Source organism: Acinonyx jubatus, chromosome A1 (assembly GCF_027475565.1).
Source record: "Acinonyx jubatus isolate Ajub_Pintada_27869175 chromosome A1, VMU_Ajub_asm_v1.0, whole genome shotgun sequence".
Taxonomy (NCBI): domain Eukaryota; kingdom Metazoa; phylum Chordata; class Mammalia; order Carnivora; family Felidae; genus Acinonyx; species Acinonyx jubatus.
In genome coordinates this window covers 115,466,807-115,492,474 of record NC_069380.1, presented here as the reverse complement: position 1 = coordinate 115,492,474, position 25,668 = coordinate 115,466,807, and the positions used below count along the sequence as shown (strand labels likewise).

Genomic DNA, 25,668 nt, shown 5'->3' with positions numbered 1-25,668 from the left:
ACAGGCAGCAACCACTTTGACGCTGACCACAGCAACTTCTTACTTGACATGTCTCTGGAGGCAAGGGAAATAAAAGCAAAAATGAACTATTGAGACCTCATCAAAATAGAAAGCTTCTGCACAGAGAAGGAAACAATCAACAAAACTAAAAGGCAACTGACAGAATGGGAGACGATATTTGCAAATGACATACCAGACAAAGGGTTAGTATCCAAAATCTACAAAGAACTTATCAAACTTAACACCCAAAAAACAAATAATTTAGTGAAGCAATGGGCAAAATACATGAATAGGCATTTCTCCAAAGAAGACATCCAGATGGCTAACAGACATGAAAAAAATGTTCAACATCACTCATCATCACTCATCATCAGGGAAATACAAATCAAAACCAAGATGATGAGATACTACCTCACCTGTCAGAATGGCTAAAATTGACAACTCAGGCAACAAGAGATGTTGGCAAGGATGTGGAGAAAGGGGAATGCTTATGCACTGCTGGTGGGAGTACAAACTGGTACAGCCACTCTAGAAAAATGAATGGAGGTTCCTCAAAATATTAAAAATTGAACTACCCTATGGCCCAGCAATTACACTACTATGTATTTATCCAAAGGATACAAAAGTGCTGATCCACAGGGAACATGCACCCCAATGTTTACAGCAGCACCATAGACAATAGCCAAAGTATGGAAAGAGTTCAAATGTCCATGGACTGATGAATGGATAAAGAAGATGTGGTATATATATTCAATGGAATATTACTTGGCTACCAAAAGAATGAAATCAAGCCATTTGCAACAACTTGGATGGAACTAGAGTGTGTTATGCTAAGCGAAATAAGTCAGTCAGAGAAAGACAATTATCATATGATTTCACTCATATGTGGAATTTAAGATAGAAAACAAGGGCACCTGGGTGGCTCAGTCATTTGAGTGTCTGACTTCGGTTCAGGTCATGATCTCACGGTACATGAGTTCAAGCCCCACGTCAGGCTTGCTGCTGTCAGCCTGTCAGTGCAGAGCCCACTTCAGATCCTCTGCCCCCCTCTCCACCTCTCCCCCACTTGTATTCTCCCCAAAATAAATAAATATAAAAAATAAATAAGACACAAAAACGATAAACATAAGGGAAGGGAAGCAAAAATAATATAAAAACAGAGAGGGAGGCAAACCATAAAAGACTCTTAAATATGGAGAACAAACTGAGGATTGCTGGCAGTGTGTTGGGTGGGGGTAAGAGCTAAGGGGGTGAGGGGCATTAAGGAGGACACTGGTTGGGATGAGCACTGGGTGTTATATGTAAATGAAGAATCACTAAGTTCTATTCCTGAAAAAATATTTTTTTAATTTAAAACAAAGAAATCAATGTGAAAATGGATGTGGCGGTTAGAATGATACCTAAAAGCCAAGAAATACCAAAAATAGCTACCAGCCTCCAGAAACTGGAAGAGCAAGGAATAACACTTCTCTAGAAGGTTAGGAGGGACTATGACCCTGCAGATGTCTTGAGTTTGAATTTCTTAACTCTGGAACTTTGAGAGAATAAATTTCTGTTATCTTAAGCTAAAACATAAAAAATAAAAAAAATAAAGGTTTTAAAATTAAAAAAAAAAAAGAACTTGCCAAACTCAACACAAAACAAACAATCCAGTGAAGAAATGGGCAGAAGATATGAACAGACACTTTTCCAAAGAAGACATCCAGATGAATAACAGACACATGAAAAGATTCTCAACATCATTTATCATCAGGGAAATTACAAATCAAAACCACAATGAGATATCACCTCACAGCTATCAGAGTGGCTAAAATTAACAACACAAGAAACAAGAGGTGTTGTCGAGGATGCAGAGAAAGAGGAATCCTCTTGCACTGTTGGTGGGAATGCAAACTGGTGCAGCCACTTTGGAAAACAGTATAGAGGTTCCTCAAAAAAATTAAAAATAGAACTACCCTACAACATAGCAATTGCATTGCAAGGAATTTATCCAAAGGATACAAAAATGCTGATTCAAAGGGGCACATACACCCCCAATGTTTATAGCAGTGCTATCAACAATAGCCAAACTATGGAAAGAACCCAAATGTCCATCAACTAATGAATGGATAAAGCAGATGTGGTACACATACACAATGAAATACTACTCAGCAATGAAAAAGAATGAAATATTGCCATTTTCAACAACGTGAATGAAACTGGAGGGCATTATGCTGAGCAAAATAAGTCAGTCAGAGAAAGATACCATATGATTTCACTCATATGTGGAATTTGAGAAACTCAACAGATGAACATAGGAGAAGGGAAGAAAAAATAAGAAAAAAACAGAGAGAGACACAAACCATAAAAGACTCTTAAGTACAGAGAACAAACTGAGGGTTTCTAGAAGGGTGTGGGTGGGTGAGAGGGTGCGTTTAATAGGTGATGGGCATTAAGAAGGGCACTTTTCAGGATGAGCACTGGGTGTCATACATAACAGATGAGTAATTGGGTTCTACTCCTGAAGCAAAGACTACACTGTATGTTAACTAACTTGAATACAAACTTTAAAAATCCATCAATTAGAGTTTACACACTAACCATTCTAAAAATGAACCAACAAAAAATGAAATAAGAAAACAATTCCATTTATAATAGCATCAAAAACTCAAAATACTAAGGAATAAATGTAACAAAATCAGTATAAAATGCATACTCTGAAAACTACAAAACATTGTTGAAAGGGACTAAAGAACTAAGTAAATGGGGGGAAAATCCCACGTTCATGGATCAGAAGACTTTATATAGTTAAGATGGTGATGGCAATACTGCCCAAATTGATCTACAAATTGATCCCTATCAAAAGTAAGCTGGCTTCCTTGCAGAAATTGATAAACTGATCCTAAAAGTCACATGGGAATGCAAGTCACACAGAACAGCCAACACAGTCTTGAAAAAAAGAACAAAGTTGGAGTACTAATAGTTCCTGATTTTAAAACTTGCCACAAAATTACAATAATGAAAACAATGTGGTACTGGGATAAGGATAGACATATAAATCAATGGAATAGAATCAAAATCCAGGAATGAACTCCCACATTTATTGATCAATTGATTTTCAACAATGGTTCCCAAACATTTCAACAGGGAAAGGATAGTTCTTTTCAATAAATGATGCCAGGATAACTGGATATCTACTTGCAGAAGAATAAAGTTGGATCACTACCTCACACCTGCTACAAAAATTAACTCAAAATGTATCAAAATGATGCCAGCAAAATGTCAGAATAGGAATTCCCAGCCCTTATTCCCACACAAAAATAACCGTTAACAATGATATATAAGCCAAAATTCATTTTTGAGGATTCCAGAATCCAGTTAAGAAGCTGGAGTACCCCAGGTGAACACAAGGCTGAAAGAGCTGCACTGAAATCAGTAGGAAGGATCATTTTAACTTTGCTCACATCAGCCCCTCACCCATACTGGTACACCTCAGCACCCGGAAAGAATACTCTCACTACTTCACCTTCAAGGGGAAAGAGAAGAGTATAACATGGGTCTCAGGGCTGTCTAAAGGACTAGTTTCTGTATTGCCTCAATCAGAGAACTGATGGAACTGGCATTGTTTGGATGCCTGGGGGCTATAGAGAACAAAAATAGCAAGGGGTCAGCTTGCTCCTTCAGGAAGGAGGGAGAGAAGTGAGGGTGTGTTTAGCCTTTTGGGTTTTCGGAAAGCTATCTAAGGAATTGCTATCTGCTACCTGACTAGGGGTGCTGACAGGAAACCAGCACACTTGGATGCCTACTGGCCACTGAGAACAGAAGAGCTTACTGCTGTAGAACCAGAAAACTGAAATGCTGCCGACAGACACTAGAGGGAGCAACAAAGATAATTTAAATAACCCAGTCAAAAGGAGCAACGACAACAAAAAATAGAGAAAGGTATGAAGAAAACCTTTGGGACATCTGGAATTTATGGGACATCTTTAAAAAGAAACAATCATTGGAGTCACAGAAGGAGAAGAGGGAAAAGGGTAGAAAGCTTATTTAAAGAAATAATGACAGAGAACTTCTCAAATATGAGGAAAGATTTGGACATCCAAGTTCCTGAAGCTAGTAGGTCACCCCAAAATTTCAATCCGAAACACTCTTCCCTAAGATGAATTATAATAAAACTGTATAAAACAAAGAGAGAATTTTAAAAACACAAGAGAAAAAAAATTTCTCTCATACAAGCAAACCCCCATTAGGCTATTAACAGATTTCTCAGCAGAAACACCACAGGCCAGGAGAGAATGGGTGATATATTCAATGTGCTGAAATAAAAATAAGCCACCAACCAAGGATATGTTATGCAGTAAAGTTATCCTTCGAAATGAGACAAGATAAAGACTTTCCCCAATTTAAAAAAAAAAAGGCTCAGGGAGTTCATCACCATTAGACCTGCCTTATGAGAAACGCTGAAAGGAGTTCTTCCAGCTGAAATGAAAGGGTGATGACTAGTAACATGAAAACATATGAAAATATACCACAGTCTGGTAAAGTAAGTATAGAGTCAGATTCAGAATACTCTAATATTGTAATACGGTGGTGCCATAACTACTTTAAGAGTCAAAGAACAGATATATTAAAACTAGTGGTAGTTATAATTATTTGTTAATGGATACACCGTTTGAAAAGATGTAAATTGTGGGGCACCTGAAAGACTCAGTCAGTTAAGCATCTGACTCTTAATTTAGGCTCAGGTCACGATCTCATGGTCTTGAGATCAAGCCCCACATTGAGCTCCACTCTAAGCATGGAGCCTGCTTGAGATTCTCCCCCCGCCTCTGTCCCCCACCCCGTGCTCACTCTCTCTAAAATAAATAAATAAATAAATAAATAAATAAATAAATAAGTGAAGAGAAGGAAAAATATATTCTGTGCAAATGGAAACCAAAAGAGAGAAGAGGAGTAGCTATACTTATATCAGATAAAACCGACTTTAAGTAAAAAACCGTAACAGGAGACAAAGGTCATTATACCGTGATAAAAGTCAACAAAAGAATATAACAATTGTTATATATCTACCCAACATCACAGCACATAAATATATAAAGCAAATACTAACTTATCTGAAGGAAGTAATAGATGACATTACAGTAATAGCAGAGAACTTCAGTACACCAACTTTCATCAATGGAGAGATAATCCAGACAGAAAATCAGTATGAAAACACTGAACTAGACCAAATGGACTTAATAGACATGTACAGAACATACCCACCAACTTCAACTGAATACACAGTCCTCTCAATAGCACATGGAACATTCTCCAGGATAGATCATGTATTAGGTCACAAAGTAAATCTCAGCAAATTTTAAAAGACGAAAATCATACAGAGTATCTTTTCTGACCATAATCATATGAAACTAGAAGTCGATAACCAGAGGAAAATGGGAAAATTCACAAATACTTGGAAATTTAACAACACACTCCTTAAAAACAGTGGGTCAAAGATGAAACAAAAGGGAAATAGATATTTTGAAAGAAGTGAAAATGGAAACACAACATAGTAAAACTTAGGGGATACAGCAAAAGCAGTGCTAAGAGGTAAGTTTACAGCAATAAATAACTACATTAAGAAAAATGATCTCAAGGGGTGCCTGAGTGGCTCAGTTGGTTGGGTGTCCAACTTCAGCTCAGGTCATGATCTCACAGTTTGTGAGTTTGAACCCCGCATTGGGCTCTGCGCTGACAGCTTGGACCCTGAAGCCTGCTTCGGATTCTATGTCTCCCTCTCTCTCTCTCTGCCCCTCCCCTACTCATGCTCTGCATCTCTCTCTCTCTTAAAAAAAATAAATAAACATTAAAAAAAAAAAGAAAAATGATCTCACTATGGGAATGCAAGCTGGTGCAGCCACTCTGGAAAACAGTATAGAGGTTCCTCAAAAAACTAAAAATAGATCTACCCTACAACCCAGCAATTGCACTACTAGGCATTTATCCACGGGATACAGGCGCACTGTTTTGAAGGGACACATGTACCCCCATGTTTATAGCAGCACTATCAGCAATAGCCGAAGTATGGAAAGAGCCCAAATGTCCATCAATTATGAATGGATAAAGAAAATGTGATACACACACACACACACACACACACACACACACACACACACACACAATGGAGTATTACTTGGCAATCAAAAAGAATGAAATCTTGCCATTTGCAACTATGTGGATAGAACTGGAGAGTATTATGCTAAGTGAAATTAGTCAGTCAGAGAAAGACAAAAATCCTTTGACTTCACTCATATGAGAACTTTAAGAGACAAAACAGATGAACATAAGGGAAACAAAAATAATACAAAAACAGGGAGGGGGACAAAACAGAAGAGACTCATAAATTTGGAGAACAAACTGAGGGTTATGGAGGGGTAGTGGGAGGGGGATGGGCTAAATGGGTAAGGGGCACTAAGGAATCTACTCCTGAAATCATTGTTGCACTATTTGCTAACTAATTTGGATGTAAATTTTAAAAAATAAAGAAAAAAGAAAAAAAGAAAAATGATCTCACTGGTGTGGAACCTTAAAAAAACCCAAACTATACAGAGAATGGATTGGTGTTTGCCATTTGCAGGGGGTGGGAGTGGGCAAAATGACTGAAGGTGAGCAAGAGGTACAAACTTCTGGTTATAAAATAAATAAGTTCTGGGGACATAATGTACAGTACATTGACTATACTTAATAATACTAAATTGTATATTTGAAATTTGCTAGGGATGCCTGGGTGGCTCAGTCAGTTAAGCCTACAACTCTTGATTTTATCTCAGGTCATGATCTGAGTTTGTGAGTTTGAGCCCCAAGTCAGGCTCTGCACTGACAGCATGGAGCTGGCTTGGAATTCTCTCTCTCATTCTCTCTCTCTTTCTCTCTCTCTCTCTCCTCCCCTGCTCTCACTCTCTCTCAAAATAAATAAATATTAAAAACAAAGTTGCTAAAAGAGTACATAGGAAAAGTTCTAATTACAAGAAAAAAAGTTGCAACTATGTATGGTGATGGGTGTTAACTAGACTTATTGTGGTGATCATTTTCCAATATATACAAATGTCAAACCATTAAATGTATATCTGAAACGAGTATAATGTTATATGTCAATTATACTTCAATTTTTCAAGTTAAATTAAATTAGAAATAAATGTTTATTAAATTAATTTAATTAATGGATGTTCCATATAAAAATTAAGATCTTCCTAAATAAACATGGAGACTGTAAAATCCATAAAAGAAAACCAGATGTATTTTAGTTCAGAAATGTAAAAAAACACCTTTATATGGCAAAATATACATAACTACATCAATATAAGTTGTATAGGAGAAAAAATATTTGTGATATAGGTAGAAGATAAAAGTTAATATCTATATTTTAAAAAGAACTTTCTCAAACTGAAAACATTTTTTTTCAAATAAAAATGGGAAAAGAATTTAATTGATAAATCAAAGAAAACCAAACATAAATGACAGTATGCTGAAATTCACTGGTAGTATATAGGAATTAAAGTAACAATGAGATATCACACTGGCAGAATGTAAGACTGCTTTTGCTTTTAGAGATAAAAGAGGTTGCTCATAACTTGGTGGAAATGAAAAGTACTACAAAATTCTTGAAAAGTACTCTAGCAAAACATTTGAAAATTAAAATTATTAATACACTTTGATGTGTCAATTCCACATCTGAAAATGAATTTCACAGAAATGAAACCACCAATATTTTAGAAATATATAAATGAGGGGTGCTTGGGTGACTCAGTAGGTTAAGCATCAGGCTCTTGATTTAGGCTCCAGTCATGATCTCAAGGTTGGTGAGATTGAGCCCAGCATCTGGCTCCAGACAGCACAGAGCCTCTTGGAATTCTCTCCCTCCCTCTCTCTCTGCCCCTCCCTGGCCCGTGCTCTCTCTCTCTCTCTCTCTCTCTCTCTCTCTCTCTCTCTCAAAATAAACAAATAAATGTAGGGGCGCCTGGGTGGCTCAGTCGGTTAAGCATCAACTTTGGCTCAGGTCATGATCTCATGGCTTGTAAGTTCGAGCCCCATGTTGGGCTCTGTGATGACAGCTCAGAGCCTGGAGCCTACTTCCGATTCTGTGTCTCCCTCTCTCTCTGTCCCTCCCCTGCTTATGCTCTGTCTCTCAAACCTAAATAAATGTTTTAAAAAATTAAAAATAAAAATAAATAAATGTAAAGTTTTTGATAAATAAATAAGAAACATGTAAGTAATAGTACACCATGGTTTAGGAGGGCTAATGAATACTTGAAACAAAATACTCATCAACAGGTGAATAACTGAATATATATCAATGATTCACCCTGTATTATGGGGTACTACATGGCTATTAAAAATATCATGGGGCAACTGGGTGGCTCAGTTGTTTAAAGCATCCAATTGTGAGTTCACACAGCATGTTGTGCTCCACATTAGGTGTGGAGCCTACTTTAAATTTATTTTTACATTTATTTATTTTTAATAGAGAGAGACAGAGCACAAGTGGGGAGGGGCAGAGAGAGAAGGAGACACAGAATCCAAAGCAGGCTCCAGGCTCTGAGCAGGGCTCAAACTCACAAACCGTGAGATTATGACCTGAGCCAAAGTCAGACGCTTAACCGACTGAGCCACCTAGGCACCCCCGTGGAGCTTACTTTAAAAAATAAGAAAAACAAAAACAAAAAAGAAATTGGATACTTGTCTGACAACATACAAAAGTATTAGATATGTGGGGATTTCCAAAGGTATTGGTGATTGAGGAAATGTAAAATGCATTATCTATCCTAATAAGCTAAAATAAACACTAACAAAAAGCCACCAGATGTTTGCACATGTGTAGCATCCAATGACTGCAAATAAATATGTGAAAGGAAAATTACAAGCCTGTTTGTATTGGATACCTGACAGGAATGGTGATGTGACTAGAAGAAAATGAGGAGGGACCAAGCCAAAAACACTTAAAAAAAATTTTTTTTTTTTTGTTTATTTATTTTTGAGACAGACAGAGACAGAATGCGAGTGGGTTAGGGACCGAGAGAGAGGGAGACATAGAATCCAAAGCAGGCTCCAGGCTCTGAGCTGTCAGCACAGAGCCCGCTGGGGGGGGGCTCAAACTCACAAACTTTGAGATCATGACCTGAGCCAAAGTTGCACCCCCAACCAACTAAGCCACCCAGGCGCCCCTTTAAAAAATTTTTTTAATGTTTATTTATTTTTGAGAGACAGACAGAATGCGATCAGGGGAAGGACAGAGAGAGGGGGAGACACAGAATCCGAAGCAGGCTCCAGGGTCTAAGCTGTCAGCATAGAGCCCAACACGGGCCTCCAACCCACGAACTGTGAGATCATGACCAAAGCCAAAGTCGGACACTTAACCCACTGAGCCACCCAGGAGCCCCCGGAAAAAAAATTTTTTTTAAAGAAACAAAAATGCACCTTTAAAGGGCATTTATGTAAAAGGTTATGCCCTCTTTAAAATAAAACACGTAAAATGGCATATGTATAAATTTTATAAAAACATTTAAAGTTTTAAAATTCTGGTTAGGCTCATTAAAACAAACCTCTTCTAAATGCTTAAGTATTCACAAGGTGTGGTTTCTTATAAATGCTCACACAGAAAGTAAATGATAATACGGGTACCTGGATGGCTCAGTCAGGTACGTGGTCTACTTCAGCTCAGGTCGTGAGTTTCAGCCCCGAATCAGGCTCTGTGATCTCAGCACCACTTCCGATCCTCTGTCTCCCTCTCTCTCCGCCCCTCCCTCTCTTTCTGCCTCTCCCTCGCTCACGCTCTCTCTCTCAAAAATAAATAAACATTTAAAAAGGAAACAAATAATTATAAACCCTGTGTAATACAAAAAACCGCCACAAATGATTACCGTTATGGGCAGTTTATCATGACTTTTTACTAAAAACTTACCTGAAAAATAATTCGACCCACTATGTCAGTAATACTCATTAAATTTCATAACCATGAGCAAAATTAAAGAATAATCTTACAATTGAGATGAATCTTAAACGATAAAAGTGTGAATAAGGCTAAAATAGTAAGACAGTTTTAAATACGAACTCACCTCTTTCAAACGTTCTGAATCAGCTTCTCCTTCACCTGTTCCCTCTGTAGAACTCAGACACGGAGGAAGGCTGGGGCTAAAGGCCATGAGGTCGGTCTTGGGCGGACCCTCCCCAGAGCACACCCTCTGCCGCCTCTGCTGCGAGTACGACCAGCTCCCCACCGCGCTGGAACACACCAGCGTGGGCTTCCCCGGCCCGCACGCGCCCTCGCTGGGCGGCGCCGAGCACCGCAGCGCCACATACAGCAGCAGCGTGAGCACCAGCAGGCTGGACACCGCGCAGATGGCGATGATCAGGTACACGTTGACATCCACCAGCGCCGTCTCCGCGCCAGCGGCGCCCGCCAACACCCGCGACGAGGCCTTGGGCGCCTGGCCGCTCTCCACCAGCGACAGCAGCACGGTGGCCGTGGCCGTCAGCGCCGGCTCGCCGTGGTCCCTCACCAGCACCAGCAGGCGCTGGCGCGGCGAGTCCGCCTCGTCCAGGCTGCGCGTCGTGCTGATCTCGCCCGTGTACAGCGCCACGCGGAACGCGCTGCGCGCGCCACCCGCCGCCGGCTGCAGCTCGTACGACAGCCACGCGTTGTAGCCCGAGTCCGCGTCCACCGCGCGCACCTTCGCCACCACGTGGCCCGCGCCCACCGACCGCCACACCAGCTCGCTCACGGCGCCGCCCGCGCCGCCCGCCCCAGGCAGCGGCAGCAGCGCGGGCGCGTTGTCGTTCTCGTCCAGCACGAACACCTGCAGCGTCACGTTGCTGCCCAGCGGGGGCACGCCCGCGTCGCGCGCGCTCACTTGGAACTGCAGCAGCTCCAGCTCCTCGTGGTCCAGCGGCTGCAGCGCGTACACCTTGCCGCTCTCCGCGTGCACCGACACGTAGCTCGACAGCGCACGCTCGCCCACCCGCCGCTCCACCAGCGAGTAGGACACCAGCGCGTTCTCCTGCGCGTCCGCGTCCCGCGCGGACACCGTGAAGATGTGGCAGCCGGGAGGGTTGTTCTCCTTCACGAACACCGTGTACTCGGCCTGCGCGAATGTCGGCGCGTTGTCGTTCACGTCGGCCACTTCCACGGACACGCTGGCCGTGGCCGACAGCGAAGGCGAGCCCCCGTCCCGGGCGGTCACCAGCAGCTCATAGTTCGCCACGCTCTCGCGGTCCAGGGCGCTGTCCAGCACCAGCGAATAGTAATTCTTGAAGGTGGACACCAGCTTGAAGGGGACATGGGGTGTTAGTGAGCAGGTCACCTGCCCGTTGGCGCCAGAGTCACGGTCGGACACGCTGATCAAGGCGATGACAGTGCCCACCTGAACATCCTCTCGTACCGGGAGTGACAGAGAAGTGATGGTAATATGTGGGATATTATCGTTTATATCTAGTACATCCACAAAAATGGTACAATGACCTGCCATTGGAATATTCCCCTTGTCTATTGCCTCCACCGATATTTCGTACAATTTCTTTTCTTCGAAATCTAGTTTACCCTTTGTTCTAATTTCTCCACTGTTAGGATTTATGATAAATGCATTCAGCACTGCAGGAGATACAGGCCTTCTAAATGAGTAGCTTATGTCTCCATTCGCACCATCATCAAGATCTGTGGCGTTTAGCTTGATCACTAATGTACCATTAAATGCGTTCTCTAATACCGTCACTTTATAAATGAATTGGTCAAATTCTGGGGCATTGTCATTCACATCCAGAATTTCGATCAGCAGCTGAACTGTGCCGGTCATCTCCGGTTTACCCCCATCATTGGCTGTCAATAATAAACTATGCTCCTGAATTTGCTCTCTGTCCAATGATTTTCTCAACACAAGTGACAACGAAGACGTTTGTTCACGATTGTTTTGTGTGTCCAAAGCGAAATAGTCGTTGGGATCGATTCGGTAGGTCAAGGCTGAGTTTACTCCAATATCTGCATCGGATGCGCCATCTAGTGGAAACCGAGTTTCTGGGGGTCTAGATTCCGCAATGATTATTCTTTTCTTACTTTCAGGGAACACAGGCGGGTTGTCGTTAATATCTTTAACCTCCACCTCCACATGGAAAACCTGCAGCGGCCTGTCCACGATCACCTCCAGGTGGATGCTGCACTCCGCGTTCCGCCCGCACAACGCCTCCCGGTCGATCCGAGCATTCACAAACAAAATTCCATTCTGCAGATTTACCTCCAGTAGGTCCCCGCGGCCTTTGGACACCACCCGGAATTGGCGTCGCACCAGCTCTGCCAGCTCCAGCCCCAGGTCCTGTGCGATTCGGCCCACGAAAGTGCCGTGTTTGGCCTCTTCCAGGACCGAATAGTGGATCTGGCCGCTCCCAGCCTCCCAGGCTGTGAGCAGCAGAAGCGACTGGAGAAAACTCAGGGCTCCGGGGCCTCCTCGCCAGGAAAACAGCATGGTGCACTCAAAAGGATTCAAAGGTAGCTTAATGTATATGTAATACCTTACCGCAAACTGATTCTCACGGCCTTCTATTGGGGAAGGATTCACTAGAGGTTTTCCACTATCTGCCAAATTTTCTGCAGGACGCAAGAAGCGGAGGCACGTTCTTCAGGCAAACGTTCTCAGTGAAGAGCGACACCAAGCGCATGAATTTGTAACTGTAAACATGATTCAGTATTCTATTTTCCGTTGATGTAGGGTTGGGTTTTTTTTTTTTTGCATTTCGTGAGGTTTTTCACTGCAAATACCCAACTGAAGATTAAATGTCTTTCTTTCCAGAGACAGTAAATAACTACATTCTTCTTTTTATTGGATGCTAGTTGAAAATTTGTCGATGAATTCCATTTTTCCACAAATAAATTTTTGCAGAAACTTTCATGCAGAATTTTGAAAGAGGAAGTTTCGGCATTTACTTTTGGAAATCAGTTTCCAGTTCTGCCTAGTTTTGGGGGTTTTGTTTGGGAATATCTTTTTCCTATAATATTTATTTATAACTGCTCACACAACAGCCATTGACTCAAAATGGAAACACAATCAATTATAAGAAGAAAACAAATGATTGTGAAAAATATTAATAAGTGATATACCAGATTTTAAATAAATATACTGTATTTGTAACTTCCCCTAAATATGACGGTGAAATGTGGATACAATATTTGTATTTAAAGGAAGTGTCCTGTCAATGTGTGTATGAGTTTGTATGGGAGCACACTGGTGCATAAACACAATAATTTAGACTATTAAAATATAACAATGCTTTAAATTTCTCTTTGTATAAAACATGCCAAGAAGTAGCATCCTATCTATTTGATGGAATTTAGATTACTACAAATAAGCTAAACTTCCCTCTTCTCTTGCACACCATCACTGGAAAAAAAACTTACTATCATTTAAATTGACTGATACTCCAAAAATCAACAGGTAGATGCTAACACATCTTTAGCAAGGAAGAAAGGAAGAAAATTTTACATTTACCTACTGCTACAACTATCTTTACCAAGCCAAAAAGTTCCAGGTGAAATAGGACTATGAAAGATGCAGTACAGGGGCTCCTGAGTGGCTCAGTCGGTTAAAAATCAAACTTCAGATCACATCATGATCTCACGGTTCACCACTTCAAGCCCCACGTCTGGCTCTGTGCTGACAGCTTGGAGCCTGAAGCCTGCTTCCAATCCTGTCTCCCCCTCTCTCTGCTCTTCCCCCACCTGCGCTGTGACTTTCTCACTCTCTCTTAAAAATAAACATTTTAAAATTAAAAAAAAAAAGATGCAGTACAGCTCCAACAATTATCTTGCCTGTTCTATGCACAAATCTGCAGGAAACGATAGTTGAGTTCATTTTTGTATTTTTGCTCATCTGTGAAAATTTGGGTAGTATATTTGATATTCTCTTAAACTCATCCTCCTCTCATGTTCCATTACTTTTATTAACATAGCTTTACTCTTATAGTGGGAACAGTCCCTCGATTCTTTCTGTTGTTCTTGTTTATCAAGCTCCATCCTGTTTCCCTTTCCTTTCCACCTAACCTTGATTATATGATCAACTATTTATAATACGTCAGACACCCCAAAAGCACTTAACTACTTACATTATTCCTCTAACATTTCCCTTAGCTTCCAATACACAGCCTAACTACTCATTTTCTCTCTTATTGAGCTTCTCCATTTAGGGATGCCACTTCACCATCATCTCTGTATTCCCTACAAGCTTACTCTCACCTTTACCTTGACTGGGCTCTCAATTGAATTCATAACTCTTTCCTCCTACATACAGAGATTCTTCTAGATTTTCTTCTTTCTCTTCTCAAATTCCCAGCCTCATTCCCACCATTTCATTCTCAGATAATTTACCCAGAGAGATAAGTAATCAAACATAAATTTAATGGCTCTCTTCTTATATCAACATTTTTCTTTATATTCTCTATTTTTTCATTGCCTACTAAGGAAAAGTGGTCCCTACTTTTAAAGCCAATCTTATCCTCTTAAAACATTATCCTTCATACTTTTCATCTTTATCTACATTCTTAATCTGCCTCATCTTCAGTATCTCCTTTACTTGCTTCTTTTCCTCACACTACAAAAATACTCAAGTGTCTTTAAATATGTATACACACACAGGTATACATATTATACACACACACATTTAAACTTTCTACTTCTTCGGGGGGAAGTTTGTTCTGTTTATCTCCTCCTCTTCCCCTCAAACTTCTAACATTTACTTGATGTATTGTACTTTGAGTTTTATTTCAGCTGTCTGTTGTATTACCTTGTGATTTTTAGCTTATTATAGTGGGTTGAATTGCAACTCCCCTAAAAGATATGCCCACATCTTAATCCCTGGAACCTGAAAATATTACTTTCTATGGAAAATTATGTGATTAAGCTTAGGGTCCTGAGAGAAGGAGCTTAGCCTCGATTACCTAGGTAGGCCCTAAAGTGCAATCACATGTATCCTTATAAGGCAAACAAACATATGAAGAAGATGATATTCAGAAGAGGAGGCAATGTTTTGACAAAATACAGCAACCATTCTTGATTAAAAAAAAAACCTCAATAATGTAGAGATAGATGGAAAATACCTCAAGTTTATAAAGGCCATATATGAAAGACCCACAGCTGATATCATCCTCAATGGGGAAAAACCAACAGCCTTTCCCCTATGGTCAGGAACAAGACAAGGATGTCCACTCTCAACATTACTATTTAACATAGTCCTGGGAATCTTAACTTTAGCAATCAGACAACAAAAAGAAATAAAAGGCATCTGAACTGGAAAGGAAGAAGTCAAATTTTCACTACTTGCGGACGACATGATACTCGTATGTAGAAAACCCGAACAACTCCACCAAAAAATTTCTAGAACTAATATATGAACTTAGCAAAGTCGCAGGATATAAAATCAACATCCAGAAATCTGTTGCATTTCTATACACCAATAACAAAGCAGCAGAAAAAGAAATCAAGGAATTGATCCCATTTGCAACTTCACCAAAAATAGTAAGATACCTAGGAAAAAACCTAACTAAAGAGATAAAAAATCTGTACTCTGAAAACTATAGAACACTTATGAAAGAAATTGAAGAGGACACAAAGAAATGGAAAAGCATTCCACGCTCGTGGATTGGAGAAGAAACATTGTTAAAATGTCTACACTACCCAAAGCAATTGACATATTTAATGCAATCCTTGTCAAAATACCACCAAAATACCAGGATTTTTCGAAGAGCTAGAACAAACAATCCTAAAATTTGTATGGAATCACAAAAGACCCCAAATAGCCAAAGCAAACCTTAAAAAAAATCTAGAGGCATCACAATTCTGGATTTCAAGCTGTATTACAAAGATAAGGTACTGTCACAAAAACAGACACATAGACCAATTGAATGGAATAGAAAACCCAGAAATGAATCCACGAAAATATAGTCAACTAATCTTCAAAGTAGGAAAGAGTATCCAGTGGAAAAAAGACAGTCTCTTCAATAAACGGCGTTGGGAAAACTAGATGGCAACATGCAGAAGAATGAAACTGGACCGCTTTTTTACACCATACACAAAAATAATTCAAAATGGGTGAAAGACCTAAATATGAGATAGGAAACCATCAAAATACTGGAGGAGAACACAGGCAGAAACCTCTTTGACTTCAATCAGAGCAACTTCTTACCAGGCATGTCGCTGAAGACAAAGTAAACAAAAGCAAAGATGAACTATTGGGACCTCATCAAAATAAAAAGCTTCTGCACAGCAAAGGAAACAATCAACAAAACTAAAAAGCAACCTACAGAATAAGAGAAGATATTTGTAATGACATATTTGATAAAGAGTTAGTATCCAAAATCTGTAAAGAATTTATCAAACTCAACACCCAAAAAAATAAATAGCCCAGTTAAAAAATGGGTAGAAGACATAGACACTTTTCCAAAGAAGGCATACAGATGGCTAACTAATGCATGAAAAGATGCTCCACATCACTCATCACCAGGGAAATAAACATCAAAACCACAATGAGATACCACCTCACAGCTGTGAGAATGGCTAAAATTAACAACACAAGAAACAACAGGTGTTGTTGAGGGTGCAGAGCAAAAGGAATCCTCTTGCACTGTTGGTGGGAATGCAAACTAGTGCAGCCACTCTGGAGAACAGTATAGAGGTTCCTCAAGAAACTAAAAATAGAACTACCCTACAATCCAGCAATTGCACTATTAGGTATTAACCCAAAGGATACAAAAATACAGATTTGAAGGGGTACATGCAACTCAATGTTTATAGCAGCATTATCAACAATAGCCAAACTATGGAGAGAGCCCAAATGTCCAGACTGATGAGTGGACAAGAAGATATGTATATATGTACAAATATGTAATTCAGACATCAAAAAGAATGAAATCTTGCCATTTGCAATGATGTGGATAGAACTAGAATATATTATGCTGAGCAAAATAAGTCAATCAGAGAAAGACAAATACCATATGATTTCTTTCACTCATACGTGGAATTTAAGAAACAAAACAGATGAACATATGGGAAGGAGGGGGAAGGGAAGAGAGGGAAACAAACTACAAGAGAATCTTAATGATAAAGAACAAACTGGGTTGATGGAGGGAGGAGGATGGGAGATGGGCTAGGCGGGTTGATGGGTACTAAGGAGAACACTTGTTGTGATGAGCACTGGGTGCTGTATGTAAGTGATGAATCAATGAATTATATTCCTGAAACCAATATTGCACTGTATGTTAACTACCTAAAATTTAAATTAAAATAAAATAAATACAGGGACGATAAAAAATAATGGTATTACTTAATGGAATTAAAAAAACAATCATTATATATGCATGTTTATAATATATTATTTTTTATTTTTTACTTTTTGTTTTATTGGAAATATTATATGCACAAAGTCCGATAAAAATAAAACTTTTTTGTCAAAAAATTATGTGATAGTGGCAATGAACAGGATATTTTACTTTAAATTTTTTTTAATGTTATACAATTATTCTAGCAATGGGTTCAAATTGAAAAACCATTTGAAGAAAAATAGAGACAGAATCATTGAACAAAAGTGACAAAAGTACTTATATAGAATACCTATAATTTGACCTATTAATTCACAGACAAAAGATCTGAAAATATAGGCTCCAACTGTTAATGTTTACCAGCATTTGAAGCTTACACTTTTTATTCTACACAGTTCTTAACATTGTGTATTTCTTTACAAACAAGTTTTACACCTCAAAAAATCATTTTAAATGTTTTAAGGATCAAAAAGATAAACATAAGCAAAAAATTTAATCTTCAAATTTTGGAGAATCTTGTGCCCATATTAAAGGCTCAAAATTCAGGGAAAAAATAGTAGCTTTGAAAAGAGTAATGGACATCCCAATAATTACAGACTGGATTCTCTGACTAAAGTCTTAGATGTAGCCTCAACCTCTCCTCTGAATTTTTGATGCTCGGTAATAACTCCAGAGGATAAACACATCACTAAGGAATATAAATTTAACCAAGAGTGTAACTAGAAATATGTTTCTATTGTGTCCAAAAGAAATTAAATTGCTATATAATAAGTATAATAAATAATACTTTTACCTTTTTGATATAGATCATACTTATAAATACTACCCAATTTGACTTGTAATCATGAATCTACATTTATAAACAATGGATACACTCAGATTTTGAATATATAAAACTATAAATTATTATAATAATAAAAAAGAAGAAGAAAAGTAGGCAATGTGACCAGGGAGACAGAGTGGTGTGGCCAAAAGCCAAGGAATGCCGATAGCCATCAGGAGATATCAGAGATAACACATTTTCCTTTCAAGCTCCAGAGGGTACAGCCCTGCCAAAACTTTAATTTTGGACTTCTGGTTCCCAGAGTGGAGAGAAAGTAATTTTTTGTTGTCTTAAGCCAGCCAGTTTTTGGTAATTTGCTACAGCAACCCCAGGAACTAACACACCTATTCACCTAAATTCTTTACTTGGACACATTGATTTCATTTTGTTATGTATATCTTCTGATTTAATTCTTTCATAGGTTGTTCTCTAAGGGAATTACTCCCAAATCTACTTTTATAATCTCCCCTGAGTTCCAGATCAAAATGACATTTCCAATCATAATGGCATGCTCCAAGAACCACAAAAGTAATATTTTCTTAAATGTTTCTCTCCATTTGGTAGCTGAACAACCATACACAAACTGTTTCTCCTACTGTACCCTGCATCTCAGTTACTGGCAATCTCATCCTCCTAAGTGACCAAACTAAAAACATTAGTGTCGTCCTCTACTTTTGTCTTTCTTTTATGATTTGTAGTGAATCGGTCATTATTAGGTTGCCTCTACTTTGCCAATGCCTCTTGTACATGTTTCTTTCAATCCATTTTGACTGTCATGATTTGTCTCCATTACCTGATATCTAAAGTACAATAAAAAAATTCTTTACTAGTTTTCCTACCTTCAGAATCTCCCCTGCTCCATCCTTCAAGTACACATTCACTAGAGCAAACTCTGCTCATTTATTCATACTTATCTCTCCAAAGGGAACACTTTCCAGTTGAAAAGTTATCTATCTTGGGGTGCCTGGGTGGCTCAGTCAGTTAAGCGTCCAACTTCAGCTCAGGTCATGATCTCACGGCTTGTGGGTTTGAGCCCTGCATCCGGCTCTGTGCTGACAGCTCAGAGCCTGGAGCCTGCTCCGGATTCTGTGTCTCTCTCTCTCTCTCTCTCTGCCCCTCCCCCACTCATGCTCTGTCTCTTCTCTCTCAAAAATAAATGAAAACTTTAAAAAAATTTTTTAAAGAAAAGTTATCTTTCAAGGAACTCTTTCATAAAGAGTATACCTACACTTCTACAATGGAGGGAACCACCTAGGTGGTGTATTTCAATACCATATATGACTAAAATTATTGATGGAATGATGCTATATTTCATGTTCTAACTAAAGATATGTGAGATAGTAGTAGGCAAAGGCAGGAAAGTTTAAGGCCTTCACTACCAGGCTGAATGACTTAAGTTTTTATTCTCTAGTCAGAAAAACCTCTGGATATTTTTGCGGTAAAAAAATTACAAGATGTAAAATACACTTTAAAAGATTCAATTGAGGGGTGCCCCGGGACGGCTCGTTAGGCTAAACCGACTCTTGATTTCCACTCAGGTCATGACCCCAGGGTTTGTGAGCTACAGCCCCGCTTCGGGTTCTGTGCTGACAGCGTGGAGCCTGCTTAAGATTCTGTCTCTCCTCTCTGCCCCTTCCCTGCTTGGTCTCTCTCTCTCTCTCTCTCTCTCTCTCTCTCTCTCTCTCTCTCTCTCTCTCAAAATAAATGAATTTAAAAAGAAAAGATAACACAAAGAAAAAAGAAAAGATTATTTATACGCTAACAAAAAGTTATTAAAGAAAACAAATATGCTTAAATAATATCAATGACTTACTTCACTGGAAGAATTTAAACAATCGTCTCCCGACTGTGGAAGGCTGGGGCTGAAGGCCATGAGGTCGGTCTTGGGCGGACCCTCCCCAGAGCACACCCTCTGCCGCCTCTGCTGCGAGTACGACCAGCTCCCCACCGCGCTGGAACACACCAGCGTGGGCTTCCCCCGCCCGCACGCGCCCTCGCTGGGCGGCGCCGAGCACCGCAGCGCCACGTACAGCAGCAGCGTGAGCACCAGCAGGCTGGACACCGCGCAGATGGCGATGATCAGGTACACGTTGACATCCACCAGCGCCGTCTCCGCGCCAGCGGCGCCCGCCAACACCCGCGACGAGGCCTTGGGCGCCTGGCCGCTCTCCACCAGCGACAGCAGCACGGTGGCCGTGGCCGTCAGCGCCGGCTCGCCGTGGTCCCTCACCAGCACCAGCAGGCGCTGGCGCGGCGAGTCCGCCTCGTCCAGGCTGCGCGTCGTGCTGATCTCGCCCGTGTACAGCGCCACGCGGAACGCGCTGCGCGCGCCACCCGCCGCCGGCTGCAGCTCGTACGACAGCCACGCGTTGTAGCCCGAGTCCGCGTCCACCGCGCGCACCTTCGCCACCACGTGGCCCGCGCCCACCGACCGCCACACCAGCTCGCTCACGGCGCCGCCCGCGCCGCCCGCCCCAGGCAGCGGCAGCAGCGCGGGCGCGTTGTCGTTCTCGTCCAGCACGAACACCTGCAGCGTCACGTTGCTGCCCAGCGGGGGCACGCCCGCGTCGCGCGCGCTCACTTGGAACTGCAGCAGCTCCAGCTCCTCGTGGTCCAGCGGCTGCAGCGCGTACACCTTGCCGCTCTCCGCGTGCACCGACACGTAGCTCGACAGCGCACGCTCGCCCACCCGCCGCTCCACCAGCGAGTAGGACACCAGCGCGTTCTCCTGCGCGTCCGCGTCCCGCGCGGACACCGTGAAGATGTGGCAGCCGGGAGGGTTGTTCTCCTTCACGAACACCGTGTACTCGGCCTGCGCGAATGTCGGCGCGTTGTCGTTCACGTCGGCCACTTCCACGGACACGCTGGCCGTGGCCGACAGCGAAGGCGAGCCCCCGTCCCGTGCGGTCACCAGCAGCTCATAGTTCGCCACGCTCTCGCGGTCCAGGGCGCTGTCCAGCACCAGCGAATAGTAATTCTTGAAGGTGGACACCAGCTTGAAGGGGACATGGGGTGTTAGTGAGCAGGTCACCTGCCCGTTGGCGCCAGAGTCACGGTCGGACACGCTGATCAAGGCGATGACAGTGCCCACCTGAACATCCTCTCTCACCGGGGGAGACAACGAAGTAACCATTACCTCAGGGGTATTGTCATTCAGGTCCAGAACTTCCACTAGGACTGTGCAGTGACCTGCCATGGAAGGAATCCCTTTATCAATGGCGTTAACCTGAATTTCATACTCATTATTCTCTTCAAAATCCAATTTCCCATAAATTCTGATTTCACCTGTTTCTGCATTTATTGAAAACATGCATGTCTCACTCACTGGCAAAATCAGTCTGATTGCATAGGAAATTTCTCTATTGACCCCTTCGTCTAGATCAGAAGCATTTAATTGAATCACTCTCGTGCCGTTTGGGACATTTTCAAACAACACTACTCTATAGCCAGGCTTATCAAACTCCGGAGCGTTGTCATTCACATCCAGGATGCTTATTTTAATCTGAACAGATCCTGTTAGCTCGGGTTTACCGCCATCCTGGGAGGTCAGCAATATATTAAGTTCTGGCGTTTCCTCTCTATCCAATGACTTCCGTAGAACTAGTTCAGGCAATATACTTTTATCGTTTTTCGTTATTAATTTAAGAGTAAAATACTCATTTATACCTAACCTATAGGTCAGAAGAGAGTTTACGCCGATGTCCGCATCGGAAGCGCCCTCTAGAGGAAAATGAGAATCCAGAGGTGCAGATTCAGAGATAAGTACCTTTTGTTCTACTTCTCTGAACACCGGCGGGTTATCATTAATGTCTTTCACCTCCACCTCCACATGGAAAACCTGCAGCGGCCTGTCCACGATCACCTCCAGGTGGATGCTACACTCGGTACTCCTCCCACAGAGCTCCTCTCGGTCGATCCGAGAATTCACAAACAAAATGCCATTCTGCAGATTTACCTCCAGAAGGTCTCGGCGGCCTTTGGATGCCACACGGAAAAAGCGCGGTACGAGCTCCGCTAGTTCCAGTCCCAGGTCTTGCGCGATGCGGCCCACGAAAGTGCCGTGTTTGGCCTCCTCCAGGACCGAGTAGTGGACCTGGCCGCTCCCAGATTTCCCAGCTGCAAGGAGCAGAAGCGCCAGGAGCAATCGCCGGGCTCCTGGGCCTCCTCTCCAGGAAAACACCATTGTAGTTAACGAGATCTCTGAGATGGGACTGTTAGTTTTAAGGGACTGCTCGCCTGGTAACCTTTGTGAGCAGTCTTCCTTTCCGTAGCTATATGTTTGATAAAATTTACCCAGCGTTCCGGTCAATATGGAGTCGATCCTATTCTGCCAGTGGTTGGAAGCTGAACGCGAGACAAAGTTTTCCTTTTCCACCTTCTGAGTGTACAGCGACATCATGTGACTGATTATGTAAGTACAAGAAAGATCCTGAGGTCCTTTTTGGTTTAGCCAAAAAGGGACACTTTAAGTTTTTTGACTTTTGGATATATTCATGGATCGTTTGTAAATGACTATTTATTTAATGTATATGATATAAGTAACAAAGCACAATCATTTCCATTATTCTTCAGATTATTAAATATTCTGCTTCAAAGTCTATCATAAAATAGCCATAAAAAGCTACTCTTTGCCTATCATGGAGAACAAAACAAAGAATAATATACATCACCTTCGACTTTACTTTGCTTACAATTCCCACTTGTAGTGCATTTTCTCCTTCACAAGCACTTAATTGTAGGGCTTTAGGGAAAACTCAAGAATCCCTCATTTAGTAAAGAAAAAGAAACTAAGATATGTCTATTAACTGAATATTTCATATAAATTATTTTATTCATACTTCTGGTAAATATGAGAATTCAACATAAATATGAAGCATGTCATTGTTTTGGCTCCTTGATACTCAAATGTGATGACTTTGCATACAACTGCTCTCATTCCCATAACATGTTAAAATGAGGTTTGGGTACAGATCCAGTGAAGTTTTATTCTAGCAGAAGGAAAGCATTTTCCTGTAAAATGTTGAATCAAAGCCTCCAAATTTCACAACTGTCTAAAGTAGAAGTGGAGGCCTAATATGAAAAGAACTGGTGAGATGTTTTGGAGCCCAGTCTCAATAACTAAAATCAAAAGAATATCAACTTTACAATGAACTTCTGGTTTCCCTTTAAAAATTTTCCCATCAGGCCAGTTAGTAGTCACTCAAAATATGCTTCTCTTCAGAATGTCAGAATGGTGACTACGATTGCAAGGGAGAAAGAAAGGACTTTTCATAATCTGATTAATTAAATCAAGAGCACCTTTAAGGGAAAACACAACACAGATAAGATCCTACAGCTAGTTGTGAGCAATTAAATACAGAGTGTATAAGCTCATTAAAATTCAAGTCAAAATCTTTAAAGTCAATGATCGGTCACCATTCCTTCTACATATAATAACAAAAGGAACTGAGATAAGAAATATTTATTGAACCAGAAAAAAATAATCAATAATGGTTCTACAAGTATAAGATAACTTAAATCAACTATAAAACTGGCTCTTAATTAACCAAAAAAAATTTTTTGATGCTATTGGACTATTTAAATTGTCTAATATCACTACCATACTTCTTCATTTTCTATCTCTCATTTTCAAAAATAGTCAATGTACAATGATTGCTAAGAAACTTTACTGAAAAAGTAGTGTGTTATGTAGTCCTTACACACCATTAGACATAATTAAATTACTAAAAAGATAGGAACATATAAAATTAGCTTAATACTTAAACAACTAAACTAGAAAATGGTTGAAATTATAATTTTATACCACTGAATGTAATCTTGAAATTAAGAATAAGTATAAAAGACACAAACTTGTAGAAAATAGTCCATGTAATTTGGAATTATCTAAAAATGTGCATCAACTACTTTTGTACTATAAAAGTAATAATTTACAAAAATTTAACATATACTTAAATCATTCTAATGTCTTTGTTTCTTAAATTTAAATGACCTTGAGTCATTCTAAGAACTTCATTTGGAGATGGATAATAATGTGTGCCCTACATTCACATTTATTATATTTACAAAGTTGCATAAATGATACAATGGCTTAATCTTTTAAGTCTGAGACATTTTATATTTTATTTTAATTACCTACTATAAATAAAGAAATTTTAACCTATAATTTTAAAGGGAGAATAGCCACATATGAATTTCATTAAATTCTCAAAGAGATCAGCAATTGTGCCACCCTGCATATAGCTAAGGATCACTGAATTAGAGGAATGACCTAGAGGTAAACAACCTTTGATAGAATCATCAGATGTGATTATACCACATAGAAAGAAAATTTTACAAGCACTAGAGAAAGCATTTAAAGACAGGACATTTAAAATGTGAGAGGAGTCAAAATGGTAATTTTCATTTCACTTTAATAGACTTAACATTTTCCTTTCTATATGAATTCACAAAGCTTAGGAAAGACTGCCAACTAGCATATATTGCAGATATTATAGCGCTATGTGTATGTCTCCAGCAAGTTTGAAGACTTGGTTGAGTAATATGAATAACTTTATTTGCCTAGTAAACTTTGCAAGCATAAATATGGGAGTTCTGTTTGAGTGTGTTGTAGATAAATCTGTGCCCATTACAGGTTTAAAAAAAAAATCAACAGGGGTGCCTGTGTGGCTCACTGGGTTAAGCAGAAGACTTCAGCTCAGGTCATGATCTTGCATTCCTCGAGCCCTGTGTGGGGCTCTTGTGCTGACAGCTCAGAGTCTGGAGCCTGCTTTGGATTCTGTGTCTCCGTGTCTCTCTGCCTCTACCCCCTCACACTCTGTCTCTCAAAATAATAATAATAATAATAATAATAATAATAATAATAATAAATAAACATTAAAAACTTAAAAAAATAAATCAACAGAACCTTTAATTACACTATGTCAATGAAAACAGCATACAAAAATGCAAGACTAATTTTTAACTGCAAATAATATGAGAACAGGTTTTAACTTATCAGTTGAGGCAAAACTAAAGATTATTTAATGGACAATAAATGTATGATCTATGTTTAATGCCACAGAAAAAGAAAGGTAAATCTTTTCAGACTTAATGTTCAATCTTTGACACAAGGCTGAACTGAGAAAACTCAAGCAACCTAATAATGTGAAAATATAAAAGTAAAAGGCTGTGTTAAAAGACAAAGAGGATGAGTAAATTGAAATGATCCATAGTGATTATCTACATTAGTGAGGATTAGAGATGAAATGAAGTGGTCTAGGTAGGTCATTGAAAATTAGAAATTGTTGGCACAAAAACAGACACTCAGATCAATGGAACAGAATAGAGAACCCAGAAATGGACCCACAAAAGTATGGCCAACTAATCTCTGACAAAGCAGGAAAGAATAGCGAATGGAATAAAGACAGTCTCTTCAGCAAGTGGTGCTGGGAAAACTGAATAGTGACACGGAGAAAAATAAATCTGGACCACTTTCTTACACCATACACAAAAAATAAACTCAAAATGGATGAAAGACTTAAATGTAAGACAGAAAG

The 25,668-nt window shown here is 40.3% G+C and overlaps 1 protein-coding gene across 10 annotated transcripts in view; it reads right to left on the bottom strand.

Moving 5' to 3' along the window:
* The window catches only part of LOC106968330 (protocadherin alpha-C2), a 195,817-nt gene that overhangs the window by 105,214 nt on the left and 64,935 nt on the right, over positions 1-25,668 (bottom strand). Inside the window, exon 1 of one of the 10 annotated variants that reach the window (XM_053222061.1) lies at positions 19,947-24,985. The exons of 8 other annotated variants lie outside the window; for them this stretch is intronic. In XM_053222061.1, coding sequence (XP_053078036.1) covers positions 19,947-22,532 — 2,586 coding nt within the window. In that variant the 5' untranslated portion in view covers positions 22,533-24,985. Of the gene's footprint in view, positions 1-10,073; positions 13,658-19,946; positions 24,986-25,668 lie in introns of those variants that run through there. One more of the 10 variants, XM_053222081.1, reaches the window with a different exon arrangement.